Source organism: Microtus oregoni, unplaced genomic scaffold, assembly GCF_018167655.1.
Source record: "Microtus oregoni isolate MIOR12 unplaced genomic scaffold, Mior012 000004F_ref0000308, whole genome shotgun sequence".
In the NCBI taxonomy this organism is placed as follows: Eukaryota; Metazoa; Chordata; class Mammalia; order Rodentia; family Cricetidae; genus Microtus; species Microtus oregoni.
Window position 1 is genome coordinate 6,933,887 of NW_024543063.1, and position 21,112 is coordinate 6,954,998.

The following is a 21,112-nucleotide window of genomic DNA, read 5'->3' on the forward strand; positions in this document are numbered from 1 at the left end:
TGGATGGAACACAAAGACCCACAACCAGCCGGAAAAGGCAAGCTGCAGCTGAGGCAGGTGCTTTTTAGTGCTGCAAATATAAACAAGGGCAGTGTGATAAAAGGGCATTATCTAATCTAAGTGTGAAAAATATTTTTATTGCTCTGGGAATAGTCACTGTTAACTGAATGCAACAACAAAAAGGGGGGAAAAGAGCATGCGGGCCCGAGGGGATTACCAAATCAATTAACAAGTAATTCAGGAACTAATTTCTATATTGCCTCTTAGCACAAAATTGTATCTTTAATTTCTCCTGCAATAAGCATCCCTATGATGGTCCTAACACACACTGCCGCTGTAAATGAGTTTACAAGTATCTCTTTTTGATTGGCTATACAGCATTATTTCTTCACAGTTCAATGCTACTGCAGCCAAGTGCTCTGAAATATTTAATTACGCTGGTAGCTACCGGTTACCAATTTGCAAGACCCACAGTGAGTACAGTACATTTTAGAAAACTAGTAATCAGCTAATTAAAACCAGAGCGAATTCCTGCTACTCCAATTACCAACAACGGCTGTTGGATACACTCAGAGGGTTTTGCTTTAGGGGAAGGAGGTCTTCAGGACTAGCGATACCCTGGAACATGGATGCCATGCAACCAAATTGCTCCTCACAAGCAAGCTCTACTCAGAGAATCTTCCCACAGCTATTCTGGGTACCTGAGCCGTGCGAGGGCTTTGATCTAAGTGGTGAAGAAGATGCGGGGGTTTAGTGAGTTTGGGGAGTAAGCAAACTGGGTCTGAGTCCTGCAAGGTGAAGTTTGACTTTCTCATGTGTTAAATCTGTTGGCTTTCTCATCTGTTAAAGGGACAATGTCGCTTCAGGGCTGCTTGCGAGATACACACACACACCGAGTGGGTTGGGTTCCGCTGTGAGAACCAGGTCTTCTCCGGGGCCATGCTTCTCATTTATTTTAGTAGGTTTAAAGAGAATGGCTGGTCACAGTGCTAGCAAAATCAGGCTTGTGGCAGGCAACATTATTTACATATGTCCTTGGATGAATACAAGAGAAAGACACTCTGCATAGAGCTCGGGAAAAGCTCCTTTCTGTAAGGATGGTCCTAATCTGTCTACCTAGGAGAGCTTGGGTCAGTCTATCTTTCCCAAGACTCAGTTTCCTTATATGTAAAATGAGTAACTTCTCAGGTTTACAAGCAGCTATTCTGCCATGCTAGGATACTGATTCAGAAGGCCACTTGGTTATTTGGGGGGGGAGGGGGGGAATGGAAAGACAGCATGTAAAGGGGGGAGAGTGGGGGAATCTTTTGGTTAATGTATCATATTAGTGTTGCTCAGCATTTATCAATTTAGTTAATATGCTTCATAAATGTGTAAATAAATACATTCTTATTTACTGAGAGACATTACCTAAGAAAAAATTAGTCAAACCCTAAGTAGTAGAATTCTTAATTTCAATGAGAAAAGAAAAAGAATCACCTGAAAAAGCCCAGGCAGACTTGGCTAGCGGGACCATTAGAGATCTTTAACAGCTGAACCTCGGTGGAGGGCAGCACCAGTGGGGCTCAAGTCACATCTGCAGTGTAGGAAACCTCAGCTAAGGGCAGACCTATCCACCATGTACTCTCCCTGAAGCCTCTGGTCACCACTCTGAAAGTCTACCTGGAAGGTCCCTTCGTCATCCTGTGACTCTCCAGCTTGCCCTCCACTATGGGCAGAGCCAAGAAAATAGTAAATCACTGAAAATTAAAAAAACAAACAATCTACTCTAACAACCAAGCTCTGAAATACTTGAGTTGCAATACAATTTAAAGATATGATCAACACTGGAAAAAACAGCAGTCTATGTACTAACACCCTTGATATTCTTGTCTAAGAGCTAGGAGATAAGTTCTGCTAGCCTACAGCACACACACACACACACACGCACAAACACACACACACACAAAACAGACATACACCTATACACACACACACATAAATATACATATACACAAAACACACACACATAAACATATGGTACACATGGTATATTAGACTATGAGAATTTTTCAGAAGAAAATAATTTTCTGTTAAACTGATACATGACTGAATACAACTTATGAAAACAATTTTATAGCTATGGCCACAGCATCTGAGTAGCAATTCAATGTTCTAACCCATCACCAAAGGGGAAACTCAACAGTGACTGTCTATGAAGAAACCTGGCACCTCTTGCCTCCTCCAAATGGCAGCAGCTAAGGCCACAGACTGCAGTGGGTGAACCAGGTGCTTCCTCATGCACACACCAAAGAGCAGGTGCTGTGTCCTCCCCTCTAGAAACTCAGCCCACACCCAGCAGCTATTCAAGAGACATCAGACAGTCCAAGATGGCTGAGCAAGGTTCCTAACGAAGGCTTGAGGTTGAGAATGGCAATGCAGACTGAAGAACTGTCTGAAAGCACAGGTAGCGAGGTGCACACATAGTCCAATGCTTCTCCTTGCCGGGCATCCATGCTCAGTTTTCAACAGTAGGAACGACTCTGCTGGAGACTGTTCTCACCTTTCTCCCTGTGAATTATTTTCTTGGAATATAGTTCTAGATAAGAGATTATGGGGACAGAATTGGCCAGGTGTTTTCCTAAGGTATTTGTGCTAAGCTGTCCTCCTTCAGTAACAGAGCGGCACAGTCCTAACGCGTTGCTTCTCCTGATGTGATTGCTTATTAGTGGCTAAACCAAAGTAAGAAATTATTAGCCAATGGTTCAAGTCTCCATTGCCTGAGACAGGGGCTGGCACCTACTCAAGATGATCTACGTCCCGTTCTTCTCTAGCAAGTCATTCTTTGAGATAGTGCTGGAGCATCACTAATGTCTCACCAAGGGAAACTGGTCAAGAGAACAGAATCTCTGGCTCGGTTGGGACCAATCAAAAGCCAAAGGACCACTTTTAGGAAGGCAGACTCACCTTAGCCATGCTAAAGAGATAGGTGGGAATAATTAGTCCTTCAGTAAAAGGTACTGTACTTTTCCTTCCCAGAATCGTCACCCTTAATGCAGCGGCTTATATGGGCATGTGACCCCACGTGACCTTTTCTGAATAACTATGAGAGACTGTAACTTCCTTCTCCTCTTTCCACCCCACCCCCGCCCCCATTGTAAGCACACTTCCCCCAACACTCTTCATTTCCTTACTTTTCTCAAAGAGTCCCCTCCCTGCCATGTGGCTGTTTGCCCACTATGGCTGTCCCCAATGCTACCTCAAACAGCCTAGCTTTTTCTTTTTTTGTCCATTCTTCTTTGGGCAGCTGCTGAGATTTACAGCTTGTTTGTCCTGGGGTGTTTTAAAAATACCCTCATGCTTCACTTGAGTCCATTCCTAAATTCTTTTGTTAATGAGACTAATGACCCTAATAGGGGACCCTGACGTCCTCAGTATCATCTGGTGACCCAGATGGGACTACAAGAACTCCGAAAACAATATCGAAGCATCTTGGCTTGTGTATTTTTATGGAGCTCCCATGATACTTACAAACTTTAAACAATTTTCTATAGAACAATCAAGTGGCTGGTGGAGAATGAATATTTGCATAAAATTTTAGCCAAGTAGCCACTAACCAATATTATTAAAATCTGTGGTTTTAACATTTAAAAACTCCTCATAAGTAAATGATGAGCACGAAAACATTTATTTAGAGACAATTTTTTTCAAATTAGTCCTAAGAAGTAGAAAGGGTGATAGTTGTCTGAGATGACTTCTGGGCCACCGACAAAGGCTGTTATTCTTTGAAGAACAGACAGAGAATGGTCACTTGTGTAATCCAAATATAGCATCTTATATACATGAAACAGAGTTAAATACAGAGGAAGATAGGTTAAAAAATTATAGTTTCTAAAGTGTAACAATGTACAGCACAGCTTCTCCAACGTTAACCAATTCTTTCAGAGGAATATAAAATTCATGTGAGGAAGAAAAAATGTTCACACCATCAACTTACATGCTTATTGCCTGCCGTACTGCCACCACTGTCCCCTCCACTACCATCGTCACCACCACTTCTACCATCACATCTTCACTAACAGTGCTATCATCACCCACACCACCATCACCACCACCACCTGTACCACCACCACCCACACCACCATCACCACCACCTCTACCACCACTACCAATACCACCATCACTACCACTTCTACCACCACCATGACCATCACTACTGTCTCTACCACCACCATCACTACCAGATTACCACCTCTAACAACAACAACACCCCTACAATCACCAACACAATCATTACGAAATTCAGTAATACCATTTCTACCATCATCGCTACCACTGCCACCATCACCACGCTTGCACCTACCAACTACTGTGTCCTCCTCTCCACGGAGACAGCATTCCATCATGAGTACACACAGCAAAGGGAAGCAGAAGAACCTCAATATTCAGCAAGGTGTTGAGAGAAGAACAAGGAAGATACCGCATGTCATCATATGTAAAGTATAAGCTTCTGGGATCAACTTTGAGCCTCAAAGGTGAGAAACCCCAGGAGCCCCCATGTGCCTAGGTAAGAGAAACTCAAAGTATGGACCCTGGGCATTATCAGCATCACCTAGCAAACAAATGCTCAATTTAAAGACTCAACCTTGCAACCTTGATTTATATATCATCTGCCTCAGGGTAACACAATAAGACCTCATTTGGCCCACATCCAGGTCCTACACAAGACAAAGCCACTGGCACTGCTGAGGAGTGTATACTATATAGTGGCCAGTATTAAATGGAAAATGCAGTTGAGAAGATTTGTGGAAGGCTTGCTGTAGGGCTGAGAGGGTTGATCCCAGCTCCTCTACTTGTTAGTGCTACAACCTTGGTAGGTCAGAGCTGCAGACTCCTCATCTGCAACTGGGCCCAGGCTGGTAGAATTTAAGCAGGGCGCTGATCTAAAGCAGTACACGGTCCTAACACGTCAGAAGCCTCTCACACGTGCAGGGAGCACTCAGCTCATCACTGCAAGCACCCCACTACAGACTGCACTCGGGAGCACTGGGCCAATGCTAATGCTGCCCCACAGGCAGAAAGACAGAATCAGGAAGGCAGGTGAGGGACTGATGCTGTGTGAGAGGGCTCTAAGATGATAAGTGTTTTGTGTTTTCATTTTCCCTCATCTACAAACAACTCTGGTATTAGGTACTTCAAAGGAAATGAAGAAACTTATAAAAATATTTCCAAGCGCTTCCATGTCCATTAAATTTCACCAAGCTTCTAATATATTTAAGTATAGCTGTCAGTGTTGGTATCAAGAGGAAATGGTGTACTTGGCTTTAAAACTTGGCCATCAGTGACTCAGTTAAAAATAAATCCTCTTCTTGAGATAAAGGAAAGGAAAATGTACCTTTGCTACGACTAGATAAAAATGTCACTGTGTGAGGCCTTTCTTGAAAAGCCTAGGACAGATACCATTGAGGACTTCAGATGCGCCCTTCTCAGTGGAGCAGGTCCACAGGGGAATCTGCTGTCAGGGTGAGCATGCCGAGGGTGGCAGGGACATTCTACTGCAGACAGCATGCAGGAGCACTGTGGCCAGAGAGACATGGGTCAGTATCACAGGTTGAGGGGTCTGATGTGGGCCTGGTGGGGTGCGGGATAATGCTTTCATTACAGCCGTCTACAAACACAACCCTAACATTAGGTGTGTGTAGAATCTTATACCAACATTCCCAGAACTCTTCCATGTTGCAAATAAAAAAAAAAATGAGTGCACTGTAGACACCCCAACCATCTTCTGGAGTGTCCAGTCTGAGAGCCAGGTCACATACCCCAGGGGGATCATTGTTGCTGTTTCCAAACCAGAAGTTTTTTGAGACAGATCAGAGGGATCCAATTCTCCCAGTGACACAGGGATAGGAAGGAATTAAGTAGGGTTGGGCAATGCTAGATAAAATTCAAGCTGTTAAAGACTATTAGCATGGAAGATCATAATAAAATGAAAATGCTATAGTGCACCCCTTTGAATGACTTGAAAAATTAAAAGAATCTTGAGTTTAGTGCTCAACTTTTGCTAATGCTTTATGGTAAATACTCTTAAAACATTTTCTGTGAATGACTCAAATCCCCAGGGATAGACCATCTAACAGGCCACTCCTTTATCCTGGCAGCCTTGAGCATGGCGCTGCCAGGGAGGCAGCTCCATCACTGGTCAAGTGCCCTTGTTACCCTGGCTGATTGAGAAATCTCAGTCTGAGGACATCCCAACATCTATAAGGGCCCATTACAGCAACAGCCGGAGGCACACTCTAGCCACTTGCTTCACCAGCGGAGGAGCACCTCACCTGACGGCCCAGAAGGTGGCCCTAGACACAACCTCGTCCTAGGGTGGTAACCAGCACGAGTCAGTCACGTTCTTTCCTGCTCGGGAGAAGCAGCTGCCTGCACTGAAATACTATGCTCCCAAAAGAGCCCCTCCCAAACGGCTTTTCCTTGCACCGTCAGGTAACAGGGATATCAGTGCAAAGATGTGGCAGGGTGTCTGCCGTGCGCTAACAGGATAACAGCCTATGACACTATGTGATACTTACTCGTCACTGTCAACCTGCCTAAGTTTAGGGTCACCCAGGAGACACACCTCTGGACGGGCCTGTGAGTACATCTCTAGGGAGTAATCCCACTGAAAAGAAAACCCCCACTGAATGTGGGTGACATCATCTGACGGGCAGGGATCCCAGATGTAATAAAAGAGAAAGAAAAAGAAGGAAGAAGAGAACTGAGTACCAGCTTTTGTCTCTTTTTGCTTGCTGACTATGGGTACAATGTGACCAGCTGCCCGACACTCCTGAGGCCACGACTGACCACATCCTGGAGCTGTGATCACAGTCAACACTTTCTTCCCCTGGGTTCTTCTGTCACATTGATTAGAAAAGTAACTAACACCCCACAGTACTCTGACAGATCACAACACACCGTCACTCATGCCCCCTATGCCCCCTGGGCAGAGCAGAAACTTGGAGGGGCCAGTATGATATTAGGACTAGGCTAACCACTGATCTGAGAATAAAAGGCCTCCTGGACTTGAGAGCCCCACCCCCCACCTCAGGACACTGAAGGCACAAGATAGGTTCTTTCATAATTGCAGAGATGCGTCTCCTGAGCCATAGCAGAGATGTGGGATGAAGATCCAAAGATCTGGAAACTGCTTGGAGAAATCCCAAGGATCGAATCCAGGTGAGCAGCAAGGACTCAGCACCCTCCTGCTGCAGGGTTCAGGCTTCTACATGCACCTCCCTGGGGTTCTTCGGTGAAGTCTAGATTCTCTCAAAATATCAAAACTATTGATCAAATAAGAAACCCGGGGCTTCCAAAAGCAGAAGGCAGAAGCAGTATTTTGCAGGGCTTTGCAAAACCTCCCCCAAGCAAGGACACCCCAGGCAAAGCAGACACCAGGCTGTGGGGACCCTGCACTGATGTGATGGGGTCTTCACCAAGACCTGATTTCAACAGCAAAGTCACTCTGGGCACAGCAGGCTCATAATATGGGGCTCTGAGACTCCCTACCTGCAGCTGGCCGGCATGAACAGTGAAGAAAGATCCCCAAACAGAAGCCAGTTAAGTAGAAACAGTATCTGCATGATTGGAATCTCTGGGACGTCTGTGCAGGCTTGTTTTTGTTTGTCCCCACCAACTGAAATCCAAATTCAGTTGTGAAAGTGTGACGAGCTAAAGTGACCTCACGCCTACTCGTGTGAGCGCGTGTGTGAGGCATGCTCCTGCCATCCCTGACTCTCAGCATGAGCATTAGACTCTGGCTGGGAGTCCACGGGAGGGGAGGAGGCTTATGACTGTGTATCTGCACTCAAATATAGAGATTAAAAAATGCTAAAGAGAAAGAAGAAAAGAGAGTACACAGCTGCCGTCCCCCAAACAGACCTCCCATCTGCCACCCACGATTTGCATGTCACCTTCTCCGGGCTCATTTGTACTTCATTAACTGCCATTGACTTAACAAGATTTATGCAAATGACACCATAGGAGCTCCCTAACTCCCACTGCAATCAAGTGATTATGTATGTACAACTTGCCACAGCGATGAAAAATTAATACGTGACAAGCCCACTGGCCGCTGAGCTGGGCTGCTGGCTTTTATTTTTCTTGCTTTGCCTTTTTATTTCTACTCAAACAGACCTTTATCTTATTAGTAAGAAAAGAAATAGGATTCTGTAAATCCATCTACTCTGGATACCCAGATAGGACAAAAGAAGAGTTGGGTCCAGATCCTGAAGAAATGAAGTTAAAGGCTAGAAAACAATTCCTTACTCTTGGGAGTCTTAAACTGAAGAAAGGGAGAAATAAGGTCACCAGTGATGGTGACTTGGCCAGCTACCTGTTACAAGTTAAACTAAGGAAAAGCAACCTATGCAAATGGGCAACCTGCACAACCACGAGCGAAGTCGCAGGACGCTCAGAGGGCCGGCCTCACTTGCAAAATTCCTGTGGAAGAGCAGAAGAGTGAACTGGCCAGAACACCAAGTGTTCAGGACAGCAGCTCCTGAGTCACTCTTCTGCCTTGAGGCCAATGGCCCAGCAGCTGGGTGGGGCTCTGACAAGTTTCAGCTTGGATTCATTGAAGACCAAGGACTCTGCTGCCTGTGAGAGGGACAGAGACTGCAGTTGCAAATGAATGGCAATGTTTCCCCCTGAGGACAGATGCATATTCCTGCAGCATCCCTGGAGAAAGACACTGCTATAGGCACAGCCTCAGTTGTTTCTTCTACACAGAACCAGAGACTTTTGTGGGAGCTGAGAGTTCCTATGTTTGACTTAACACCTATAGCTTGGGGTTGAAAAGGTGGCTTAGTGGTGAAGACCACTCGAGTCTTTTGCAGAGGACCCAAGTTTGGTTCCCAGCACCCACATATGATAGCTCACAACCACCTGTAACTCCACTTCCAGTGGATTCGATGCCACCTTCTGACTTCTGCAGGTACCTGCATGTACATGGTGCATGTAAAACTAACATAGGCAGCAGGGCAGTAGTGGCACATGCCTTTAGTCCCAGGAGGCAGAGGAAGGTGGATCTTTGTGAGTTCAAGGCCAGCCCAGTCTACAAGCACTAGTTCCAGGACAGGCTCCAAAGCTACAGAGAAACCCTGTCTCGAAACCCACCCCTGCAAAAAAAAACAAAAAACAAACAAAAAAAAAAAAACACAGGCACACACACACACACACACACACAAACAGTAATCTTTAAAACTGTCAACTTTACTTTGTACGCTTCCTGTCAACATGTAATGGAAAGAACACAGAAGTGTTATTAAGAAACACACTGTGCACATTCTAGAATATTCTAGGCAGATAATGCCCCTTTAGGCTCCATCCTCTCGATCCTCTTGTTTTCATACAGAGGTGACCACTAGGGCGGGGGCAGTGAGGAGTATATACACTCGAATGACCCACGTACTTTTAAAGTGTGAGCATACACAGCATGCAGCGTTAGGTCACTGTAACAACCCAGACCACCTACAACCTCTACCTAACTCCAGAGAAGGTGCAGGAAGGCTCTGCACGAGTACCTAGAACATCATCTCAGATGAAAAACTGCAGTCTGGCTGGAATGGATCCCTGCAGAATGCCTAGGTGTCAGAGTTTTCTTCTTCCAGGTCCACACTTTGCACATGAGGGGTGTGAGGCCTATGCATCAATTACAGTGGGACCATGTGATGCCGGGAGCACACCCTTGTAGGAGTTAGTCCATGGTTCCTACTGTAAGCACTGAATGGGTGAAATCAGGTACGCCCCATGCCCAAAGTCATGAGGAAACCAACATTTAGACATCAAGGAGAATATCATGAACGTCCAGGAGAGAATGGCTTCCAAGGAATGCGGAGCCCGCATTTCACACTAGTCTGTCAACCTTGATCTTTGCAAACTGAAAGTCTAGTTGAGAAGCTGGTCGGGTCCAGAGATGAGCAGGGGACAAATGAAGTGAGGTTCCAATTACACCAGAGCCTGGCTGGCTCACCATGAGTTTCCTGCTGAGAAAGTAAACCCCCTCTTCCCTCAACCAGGAGTTGGCAGAAATCAGGAAGACGATGTCCATCAAAAAACAATGTTCTTCTATGTCCTAGCAGCAGGTTTTTAAGTGAATAACAGCTCAATAATTTTTATAACTCTACATGAAGTAACACTGCACAGAAATTATACATTAAAATGATTTTATGTAGACTTGGATTATAATTATATACAAGCAATGTTAGTAAACAACTATGTACAAGGCCTTAAAAAATAATAAGCCTCTTTATAAGGAAAACACTGCCCATCACCAGGAAGGCTTACTTGCCTTATCTGTAAACACATGGAAGGTGAACATTTTCCTTAGAGGTGCTGCAAGCTGCCCCCCAAGTCTGTCACCCAGAATAGTAAGGATGGTACCGTACAGAGGCACAGTACCCTTGGCTAATGCTGGGAGGCCTTCCTCCCCTGGGTCAAAGGCCCACACAGCCCTCTGAACAGAGGGCATATGTGGCGCACAGGCCACTCTGGTCCGCAGCCGGAGGGTAGGAATACAGTAGTCCTGGTTTCTCAGAAATCCCGTGGCCCCTTAACTCCCACATCTTCAATCTGAAATGGCCCAGCTTCTCACAAGGGCTGCGGCCATTAGCTACAAACAGGTGAAAGCCGCACCGCTGAGGGGAGTCTGCTATATCGGCATGAATAATACTCTTTCCCCCATCAGGACCCACGTGCCCAGGCCAAGTGAAGCTGGGTGGTAGCTACAGAAAAGGCGGTGGATGCCCTAGATCAACCAACGCTACGAATAGGCCACCAGTGTCATCCCGTGGAAGGCAGAGCTATTTCCCGACCACAGATTTCCTGTCCCCATCCCAACAGAACACACTCCAAATCAATTGGCCTTCTTTATCAACCAAAAAAGATGACATTTCCAGAGCCGCTGAGCAGGGTTGAACTCTTTATTCTTATTGTTTCAGAAACGAAGCAGCCGAAGACGTCACACGTGAATTCCAGTGTGTCTTGCTAGAGACGTGAAGCAATTTAGGACCCGGTTTCCGGGCTAATGAAAACCCATTTCAGGCTAGCAACATTGGCCAAAACAAATGCTTGAATTCAAGTCCTGTTGTGTAATGGGGAAGTTTAATTAAGGCCCCACATTACAGCTGTAAATGTTCCTGTGTATAATAAGGTCTAAATGAAACTGAACCTAATCAAAGTTACAATCCCTTCATTAGCAAATTACAAACAAGAGCGCACAGCTGACACGCCAGCTATGATTATTACAACTAATTGCCTCGTTGTTACAGACCAGCCTGAAACAGTGTTCAGATGTCCGTCTGCAAGAGCAAATTAGGGCCACGTCAGGCTATTCCTGTGATCACAAGGGGTTCTTCTACAGCGATCTGATTTACCCCTGTCGTCTGGCGGCCAGCGGCCCAATCAAAGCCACGCTACAAAGGCAGCCTTTGAAGCCAGTGCAGCATGGAAACACACTCCATATGCAGGCGGGCAGACCGCACTTCATTAGAGCTGTTGTTGCATTTCCCTCTTCTTATTCTAATGATCCCATTTTAATACTCACAGGAACCCCTTCTAATTGATGTCAAGTGAGTGACTTCTACATTCATCAACAGAGCACATCAAACAAACCCTGGTGCCCGAGCCAGCACCATCTCAGGCTGCACCGAGGTATGTCTCCAGCGAGCAGGGAAGGGGACAAGTGTACCTGTTTAATTGGGATGGCTCGCCCGCTCCCGATGCTGTCCGCACGGCTCTCCAGGCCTTTCTTCTCTTTGTCTGGGTCGCTCCCTTTCCTAGACTGCAAGCAAAAGTAAAGTTAGCATTTGGGCAAGGGTAGAGGCTGCCAGACGGGTCTCGCCCCTCCAACAGGATTCAGAACTGCCACCCCCAGCCGTTCGTCTGCACTGACTCATCATTCCAAAGAGAATTTTCTAAACTTTCCCCATGACTTTTCTACTGCGAAATTATCTTTTAATTCTTTTTTAAAGAGTTCAAAATGCAATTACTAGAAACCAATGGACCGTCCAGGAAAGCAACACCCAACGAGAAAACGCATTCTAAAGCTGCAGTAAGCATAGCTGAGGAGAGGGGGGCCCTCAAAGGTTATCTGGAAGTCCAACTGCAGAAATGTATGGATTAAATTAATGTCTAGATGATTTAAAAAGTCTATTAACCACTCAGTAGTGTAACTTACTGGTATACCCCTGGCGAGTTGTTTCAAAGAGCAAGCAATGTTTCCTTTTATTGCTTCTGGTCGGTTAGAAAACAGCAATTCAAAGTTAAAGCAGTCTACTGTGCAACAAAAAGATAACAGAGGCAAAAACTGAAAATCTTTTTTTTTTTGACAAAATGTCAATATTCGAGGGCGCAATGAACAACTGTTTGTTTGCCAGGTTCTTGAGCCTGTTGTCTTGGACGGCTGGTTGATGCTGTATGAACTGCCCAGTGGCTGGCAGGTGTGGGGAGGAGGGCACTGAGGAAAGCTGCAGGAGCATGCCAGTCACCGTCCATGTCCCAGCTCCTGCTGGCATGAGCAAGTGTAAGCATGGTGATTGTCTGACAGATTTATTTTATTATGAGAGAAAGATCTGAGACTCGTCCTCCTTAATAACAGTGCTGACAAGTGACAACTTCACTCCATTACTTTTCAATGGGAACATTACTCACGCAATATTGAAAATGGAGAAACATTTTCCTGTGCTTTTCAAATCTGAGATGATATATGAAACAGAGAGACTCGGTGCTGTCCGGTGGTGCTGGGAGCAGCTAATGAAATTCAGATTCAAAAGGATATGGGACGAAGCAGAAGATGCTTCTAAAACAGTATCCAAAAAGGCAAGAACCCGAGAGGTAATAAAAGCAAGGGCTGACAGGACGGGTTACTGCCTGAAGACTCAGGAAAAGGTGCCTGTGATATCAACTCGGTGCAGACACTTCAAAGGTGGTGATTTTGTCACGTGGCAGTGCATGTGAGAAACCACACTCTTAGCTGATATTACATATTAATATTGCGTTTATTAAATGCCTCCTCGGTGCCCCATGCTGTGTGCCTACATCATGGACTTCAACATAAACTCCTTCTGCCTTTACTCTTCAGTTAGTCATGCAAAGCAGAACTTCACACAGCCACCTCTGTCCCCAAGTCAGTTCATGGGCACATGAGGTTTCCAACCGGAAAATGAAGTCCAAAAGCTCATAGCCGACAACATTTCAGAAATTCTGAATCAATGGAGAGCATTAAGGGCATTTGGGGAACTTTATCAATTCTAAATACCTAAGTTTGAAAATCCATCTTCATTATTCTCCATTAAGCAGAATAATTAACAAAACAAACATTAAAAAAAAAATGAACATTTTCCTGGAGGCGGCGCATCTGTCCCCAATCGCTGTTCTCTGCATAGAATTCCGGATTCCACGGAAGCAGGAAGGAGCAGCCAGAGTCGCTGCACAGCTCCAAATATGTAAAGAAACAGGAGTCATGCTCGGCACGATCACAGCTCCGAGACAAACGGGAGAGAAACTCGGGTACACATTGGAAAAAAGGAAATCCACCAACAACGGTATGTTTGTGGAAAGTGCCATAAAACTAAAGGACAGAGCTCCACAAGCTGCCGGGCAGAGGGTTTGCCAGGTTTGCCATCTACAACAGGCTGACTCAAGGAGACTGCAATCCAACAACTAAACCACAGCTAGCAATGAAACCCTGAACCTCTGAATCCCAAGGGAAGACTCCTGGCTTTCCTGCCCACCCTGGAGAGTCTCCACAGTGAGCATCCTCCCCTCTGTACCAAAACTGCTCATTAGATGATCCTGGCAGCCCGTGGTACCCATGGCTACACCCAGCCTGCCGCATTCTTCAGCATCAGAGCTCATCACTCTCACTGCACACCCGTAGACTTCAAGACAACAGAACGACTGCTGAGCCCCACAGACACCGAAGATAGACGAAAGGGAAGGATTATTTACTTCATTTCAAAAAATGTTTAACTCCCTATACATAATAAACAAAATTCCCTGGAGACTGGGCAGAGAATCGTGACTGGCAATGATGCCTATCAAACAGAGCCTGCTCTCCTAGCTCCAACCAATAAGGCAGGAACAGATGGAACACACCATGCCAGGCGTTAGGGCTCCTGTTCTCGGTAAGGCACCAAGGATCAATACTTTTACACTATGGATTTCATTGTCCCTTTTTCTCCAGTGAGCTTCTCCGAGTAGGTCCAAGTTCTGTACCATCTTTGCCATCTCTGGATGCCGGTGTGCTGAACTATTTAATGGAATCAGCATCATACAGCAAGCTTTGAATAACACCATATAAAGACCTAATTCTTTAAAAGCTTGAAAAGACATGAAGCAACACCACACAGAACTTAAGGAGCCTTGCAAGTGTAACATCACAAACGCAGGCAGCACATCCACACCTACTCAGGTAAATGGCAAGCCCCTAGAACAGAGGCAGGGGAACGGATCGGGAGGCCTGGACTTTCACTAAGAATTTGTATACTTCATGAAGCTAGTGGCTGCAAACCCCCTCTCTCATTAGCACAGAGAACACATGCAGGTTTTTCTTTGTAATTCTTATAAATCTCAAAATATTATTCAATAAAATATTTCAATTACATGTAAATCGGGCTACTAAATGAACTGTTCTAAAAATTCTGTATGTATTTCTAAGGCAGGTATCCAATGGGTCATCATTTCTCATGGCAATGGCCTTACATAAAAAATTAACAAAGCATGATACAATTTAAATTCCCCTTGGTAAGGCATACATAATTGTCACTGCAAAATAATGCATACCATGCTATAACTGGAGTGATTTAGTTTATATAATTTCATACAAAATACATAGGATTTATTTGTTTAAAGCATGTATGTTTGCAAATAAAACCATCTGCCAGCTGAAGATGTTATCCCTGTGAGGCACAGGATTACTCTGAAAGTCGTGTGAGGGCGGGATGGGAGCTATGTGCATATAGATGACCTCCAGCCTTTTTAGCATGTGCTAATAGACAAGTGGACAATGCCCACCAACTACATCTCCATTCGGCTGCAGAATAGTAACTAAAATGGCTTGCATCTGACACAGCTGCCGACAGTCTAAACACACACTGTGACAATGTTAGTGACAGGGTTAAAGACTACAAACTGGACATATTAAAATACAGAAGCAGGCTGTTACCCACTCAAATCTGGATTCTTAATTGCTTAGATTTTAGAACTAATTCGCTTTCTTTTCATTCCTTGTATGACACTGACATCTAGTGGAGTTAATGTTTCCAAATCCTTTAACTCAAAATGTTCAGCACCCACCTCCACTGCCATCCTGCGCAATGGCAAAGCCAAGCCTGGTAAGAACCCATGTGCTGGCCCTTTCTTGGCATTTCAGCTAGCTGATCCTTAAATGCCACAGCACAAACCCGTTGCAGTGCTAGATACTTCCAGGACCCCAAATTTCTGTTCCACAAACATCAGTTGGGCAGCTGAACTCAAGGTGTGAAAATCTTCATTCTCAAACTGTCTTCTGACATCACAGAGGAAGAGAGCAAATGCGCCGCACATACGCAGTCAGAGACCCTCTAAGAGATGTCGATTCGGGTGCGGCTCGCTGGCATCTGCAGCCACTGTGCACTTTCAAGCTTGTATAAAACCTATTTCTCTGTGGCTCCCAGCCCATTTCCCCTTCAGTACGGCCAGCTCTGGCCACACGCACAGCTCCTAGATACTGAGCACAGACAGGCTGAAGAACAGCTATTAGCCAATCATTTTTCTTCTTCTTCAGGTCTTAAAATTAAGAACCCTCGTGTGAGTTGTCAATCATCCAGGCCCCAGGATCTTTTTGGAGAGAGGGGACAGGATCTCTTTACAAGTAGTTTTGTTTAAAGTGGTATTTCCTTGTTTTCATATTTCTTTCATATGGTAGAAGGCAAAGTTAATGCAGACTGAGTGGTGCTAGGCAGGAACCACAAGCCTTTCATAACAGTGTGTGGTGGGGCTTACACAAACTTCTTATCCTTCACTCTTGGGGCCCAAGGCCACTGAAGTCAGGTGTGGTTATGGCAATCAGCTTTTGGGGCCCACAGAATCACAAGTGAATGAGCACTCTTTTTGGGATGTGGTACCTTCTTAACCAACAGTCCTGCTCTGGGCATCCAGCTAGGAACCAACCGTTCGTATGACTGCTCACATTGTGTCTAAGAACTTTATAACACACTGCCTTACATCCATGCACTGCTGCAGCCTACCAGACACTTTCCTGTGCCATGCAGAAGCCAAAATGACCCCTCCAGGCCTATCCAGCAGTCCTACCAATTACTTTTGCTGAACATCACTAGTGTCCATGCTCCTAACTTTAGTAGTGGAAAAAAAAAAAAAAAACATAAATACCACTACTAAGACTCCTCTGCCCCTCTGAGAAGTGGTCCCAACTGACAGTTCCATGGAAGAATAGCTACTGCTCCAATTATCAGAGAGGTTCACTGACTTGCCTAAGGTCAATCAACGGCCCGCAGTGTCTCAGAGCTGCATGATACAGGCCAGCAAAGGAAAGGACAAGGTGGCTCAAAGGGGGAACCTTCTGTCATCAGCACACCTGAACATGAATGATCTAACCAGAGGCAGCCGCAAAAATGGTGGGAAAGAGTGAGGCACCCAGAGATCTGGCAGGTACCCACAGTATGCAGTGACTGTCTTCATTTGAAGGCATCAGGTCGGACAATGAACTTCCAGTTACTCCCGGGAGATCTCTTTTAGGTTGAGATAGAAATAAGAACCTTCTCTGTGACTGACTCAGTCAGTCTGGCCCAACCAGAACGAGAGGCTTTAAGTACAGACACTACACAGAGCTGGCCAGGGAGAGAAAGACTTCCTGAAATCACACCATACTAATTCTGGACTGGACCACAAAGCCATCCATGATTGATTGGTGATGTCTGCTGGGCAGAAGAGGCAGGAAACAGAATGTCTGCCTCTTCTGTAGTTCAGAGAGTAGTATCTGCACCCATCAGCCCAAAAAGCTTGTAAAAGTATACATGCCTGGTCCCACCCTGGACTCAGGGTTTCTAAATCAAAGCTCAGATATCCAATCCAGCACACTCCCTAGAGGATTCCGAGGAAAGGCCATGGCAAGCCCATGGCATGGGTCCCTTGAAGACCCAGAGAGAGGGTGGGGTTGCAGTATTAATAGAAAGGCAAGTCCTATTCCCACGCCCACCCCTGGGGTCAGTTCTCAGAACCCAACAGGTAAACAGGGTGATGGCTAAGGCCTCTCTGTGATTGGTCAGGTGCAAACTGAGTCCCTCAAGACCTTCACCGTCTCTCCATCTCTAACAGAGTCTTTAGTGTGGGACCATGGAAGTCCTGGAAGGGTGGAGGTTGTGCTCAGGGTAAAGGAAAATTGTTCAGGTTTCATACTCAGTCCAACCGGGCAATTCCCATCCTGCTCAGGACCTAAATCTTTTCTTGTCACAATTTCCTCAAACTCCAGAGTCATTGTGATTCCCGTTAAATTCAGCCTGGACTCCGCACACATCATGGGACTGGGACAGCCGTGGTGCTGTGGTTAAGATGCTGGGTGACACTGAGAGGTTGGCCCCAGGGCTGATAACTCACTGTGAAAAGGTTGGACCTGCGTTTGGACTGCTTCCGGACAGGCGTCGGGGTGTTGGCAGTGGGAGGGACATCGATCCGGAGCTCCTTCTGGCTGGTGCTTGGGGTCGAAGGGACTGAGGAGGAGTAGTCACTTAAACTCCCGCCTCCATTACTTGTCTGTAAAATGAAAAACAAACAAACAAATCAATGTTCTGGGAATAAAACAGCAGAAAAGCCACCCGAGCAGGGTCAGAGAAAGGAAAACAGCAAGTGACCACGACAAAGCACCTGGGAGACAAGGTGTCAATTCTCTGTGCCTGGCACTTTTACTAGTACTCAGTGCTGCTGGAAGCAAGTGTTGCTTTATCTGAGAAAAAGAACCTCAGGTCTGCATAATGGAGCCTGAAAATCTCTTTCTGCTTCTTGAGACAGAGCCACGGTCTGTAGCCTAGGTTGACCTAAACTCACTATGTAGCCCAGGCTGGACTTGAATTGAAACTTGAATAGATGACTGAGACTATAAGGTTAAGTTATTGAAATTTGAAAAAAAATTGGGGGGAAACCATAATTATTCTTCCTCTGAAAAAGAAAACTGCAGTGAAACATGGTCCTATGGGTGCTTCACTGCTCCTCCCGGATGAGGAAGGAATGGTCACTCAGAACACCAAAGCGACCCTTCTTAAATGACACCTCACAAATCAGAGTACTACCTTAAAATGCTTTTAGATCACTCAAAAACCGAAGACACCAATTGTGAAGCTGTTCAGGTGTGTGGCAAGACCATCCTAGCCTAGACCACCCTAGCCTAGACCACCCTAAGCTAGATCACCCTAGCCTAGACCATCCTAGCCTAGACCACCCTAAGCTAGATCATCCTAGGCTAGACCATCCTAGCCTAGACCATCCTAGCCTAGACCACCCTAGCCTAGACCACCCTAGCCTAGACCATCCTAGCCTAGACCATCCTAGGCTAGACCATCCTAGCCTAGACCATCCTAGCCTAGACCATCCTAGCCTAGACCACCCTAAGCTAGATCATCCTAGCCTAGACCATCCTAAGCGAGACCATCCTAAGTGAGATCATCCTAGCCTAGACCATCCTAAGCGAGACCATCCTAGGCTAGACCATCCTAGGCTAGACCATCCTAGCCTAGACCATCCTAAGCTAGACCATCCTAGGCTAGACCATCCTAAGCTAGACCATCCTAAGCTAGACCATCCTAGGCTAGACCATCCTAGGTCCCAGTGGTAAATGCATGAAGGCAATGGCTTCTCGGGCAAACTGAGCACTTGCAACAAAATCTGCTCACTGTGTCATTTGGAATAAACAGCAATAGGACTCTCATCCAAGGGGGACTGGTCACGAAACCAGGACCAGCAAGTCACCTGTTCCTTAATGAGGTCCTGGGTGAATCCCTGTGACAAGTACCTTGCTTGCAAGTTAGCAAATTAGCAAAACATTGTAAGGGGAGGCCTTCTACAGGGCCCCCTTGGAGCCGGCTGTTATAGCCACCTTCCAGATCTAAGCCTAAGTGCATTCCTTAGCCAGTAAAACTTATTCACAACTGCTCACCCTTAAACAAACCAAAAGCAAAACCAGTCATCTCAATCCACAGTGAAGATGGCAGCACACACCTGTTGTGCACTATTGTTTACTGGGTGAGGATCTACTGCTGTGACTGATTTAATAATGAGCTCAACGGCCAGTAACTAGGTGGGAAGAGGTTAGGCAGGTCTCCTGGGGACATAGAAAACTCCAGGGAGAAGAAAGGGAGATGCCAGGAGACACGGAGAGGAAACAGGAGGTACAAGATGCCATGTGCTAACGTAGATTAATATAAATGGGCTAATTTAATTTCTAAGAGCTAGTTAGGAACAAGCCTAAGCCACAGTCTGAGCTTTCATAATTTGCAAGAAATCTCCGTTTCATTATTTGGGAGCTGACTGGTGGGATGGAAAAAGAACTTGTTACACACACCTGGCACCACCCCATTCCAGCACGCCTCATAACACAGGAAGTGTGCAAAGAGAACATTAAAGTCTGACTCCTAGAAAGCCCACTTGACCACTGCAGCTTCTGAAGGAACTGGGAAGTCAATAATAAAACATGCTGTTATTTACAAAGTTGGGGGGGAGTGGCAACAGTTTTGGCACTGGCTGTGAGCACTTCCTGCCCCAAGTCCTCCTTGGCACTTGCTGGCTGCCTCACCTCCCGCACCACCTTTCCTACCTGGCTGATGTGCACGGCTGACACCTGGGCAGAACACACAGAGGAGTGGCTTGGAGAGTTGGGTAAGGACTTGCAGGGGCCTATGGACAGCTGCTGCTTCTTCCGCGTGGCAACAATCTTCTGGGCAACTAGTGGACACAGAGACAAGACACAACAATGTGAGGCCAGTGTTCAGATATGAGGTGAACAACAGGGACCTCTGGGGATCCCTGAATCCTTCCATTCCTGCATGCACAGCAAGCTTCATCCAGATACCCAACCACCAGGATAAATAGGGCATTTCCCAGGGCTTCTGAATCCCATACCCGGGCAGAATATGGCCAGTGGAATTAAAGCATACACAAGCCCTGGCCAATGGGATTACAGCACACACAAGCCCTGGCCAATAGGATTACAGTACATACAAGCCCTGGCCAATGGGATTAGAGCACACACAAGCCCTGGTCAACAGGATTACAGCACACAAGCCCTGTCTTCAGGTGAGAGCTGCTCTCTGTCCCCTTCTTCTTTGTCTTTTTTGCTTAATCTCTCTGAAATGTACAGATGTGACTTTGGTGCCAGGAGCCACCCAGGACCATTAGTGACACAGGGATGGAAGTCACACCAGTGAGTCAGGAAGCAAAACAAGCCAGAACTGACTCCTGAGGGCTTCAGCCTACTTGGGACTACCTCAGGGGCCTCAAATGTGAACAAGAACACACGCCCGCCCGCCTCACATAGGCTACCCCAATAACACAGTGTTTTCCAGTTATTTAAAAGAATCCCAAATAAGGAAAGTTGAACAAAATCCCTCTGAAAGTTTTTTTTTTCTTTTTGGGTTTTGGGCGGGGGTGTGTGCACATTATCTAAGGAATGACTTGTAACTTTACAGGCTGTGTAGAATTATACTCAAGCAAGAGTATAACAAAGACCTTTTAAAAAATATTAATATATGGCCGCATGCATACACTGGAAGTTTATCTTATTCGATGCAAATATAAATTCAACCGGCCATAACTTCTCTCAGCAAATACTCTTGCTGATAAAGCATATGGAATTTAACTGCAAAGAAAGCGAAGAATTGGAAAACCATTCTTATACAATAGGTGTCACTGCAGGAGAGTGGCAGCAGCTTGTGCCTCTCCGGGACCACTGGTTACAGGAGACAGAGGCCACAAGGTGCTCACAGGTAATTTCACTTCCAAATGAACATAACTTTAAGCAGGAACGGATGTGCCCACAGCTCACGGCTTTTGTGCAAATAAATGATAGTGCTAAATGCGACTAAGTGGAAATGCAATCTATAAA

General features: G+C 45.8%; 1 protein-coding gene across 10 annotated transcripts in view; it reads right to left on the reverse strand.

The window, feature by feature from the left end:
* Window positions 1-21,112, reverse strand: part of Agap1 (ArfGAP with GTPase domain, ankyrin repeat and PH domain 1) — a 455,752-nt gene that overhangs the window by 217,177 nt on the left and 217,463 nt on the right. For all 10 annotated transcript variants that reach the window (XM_041650295.1, XM_041650294.1, XM_041650296.1 and 7 more), the window contains 3 exons: window positions 19,826-19,953; window positions 17,617-17,772; window positions 11,711-11,803 (listed from right to left, as the gene is read on the reverse strand). In XM_041650295.1, the coding sequence (XP_041506229.1) occupies window positions 11,711-11,803; window positions 17,617-17,772; window positions 19,826-19,953 (377 nt within the window). The remainder of the gene's footprint in view (window positions 1-11,710; window positions 11,804-17,616; window positions 17,773-19,825; window positions 19,954-21,112) is intronic.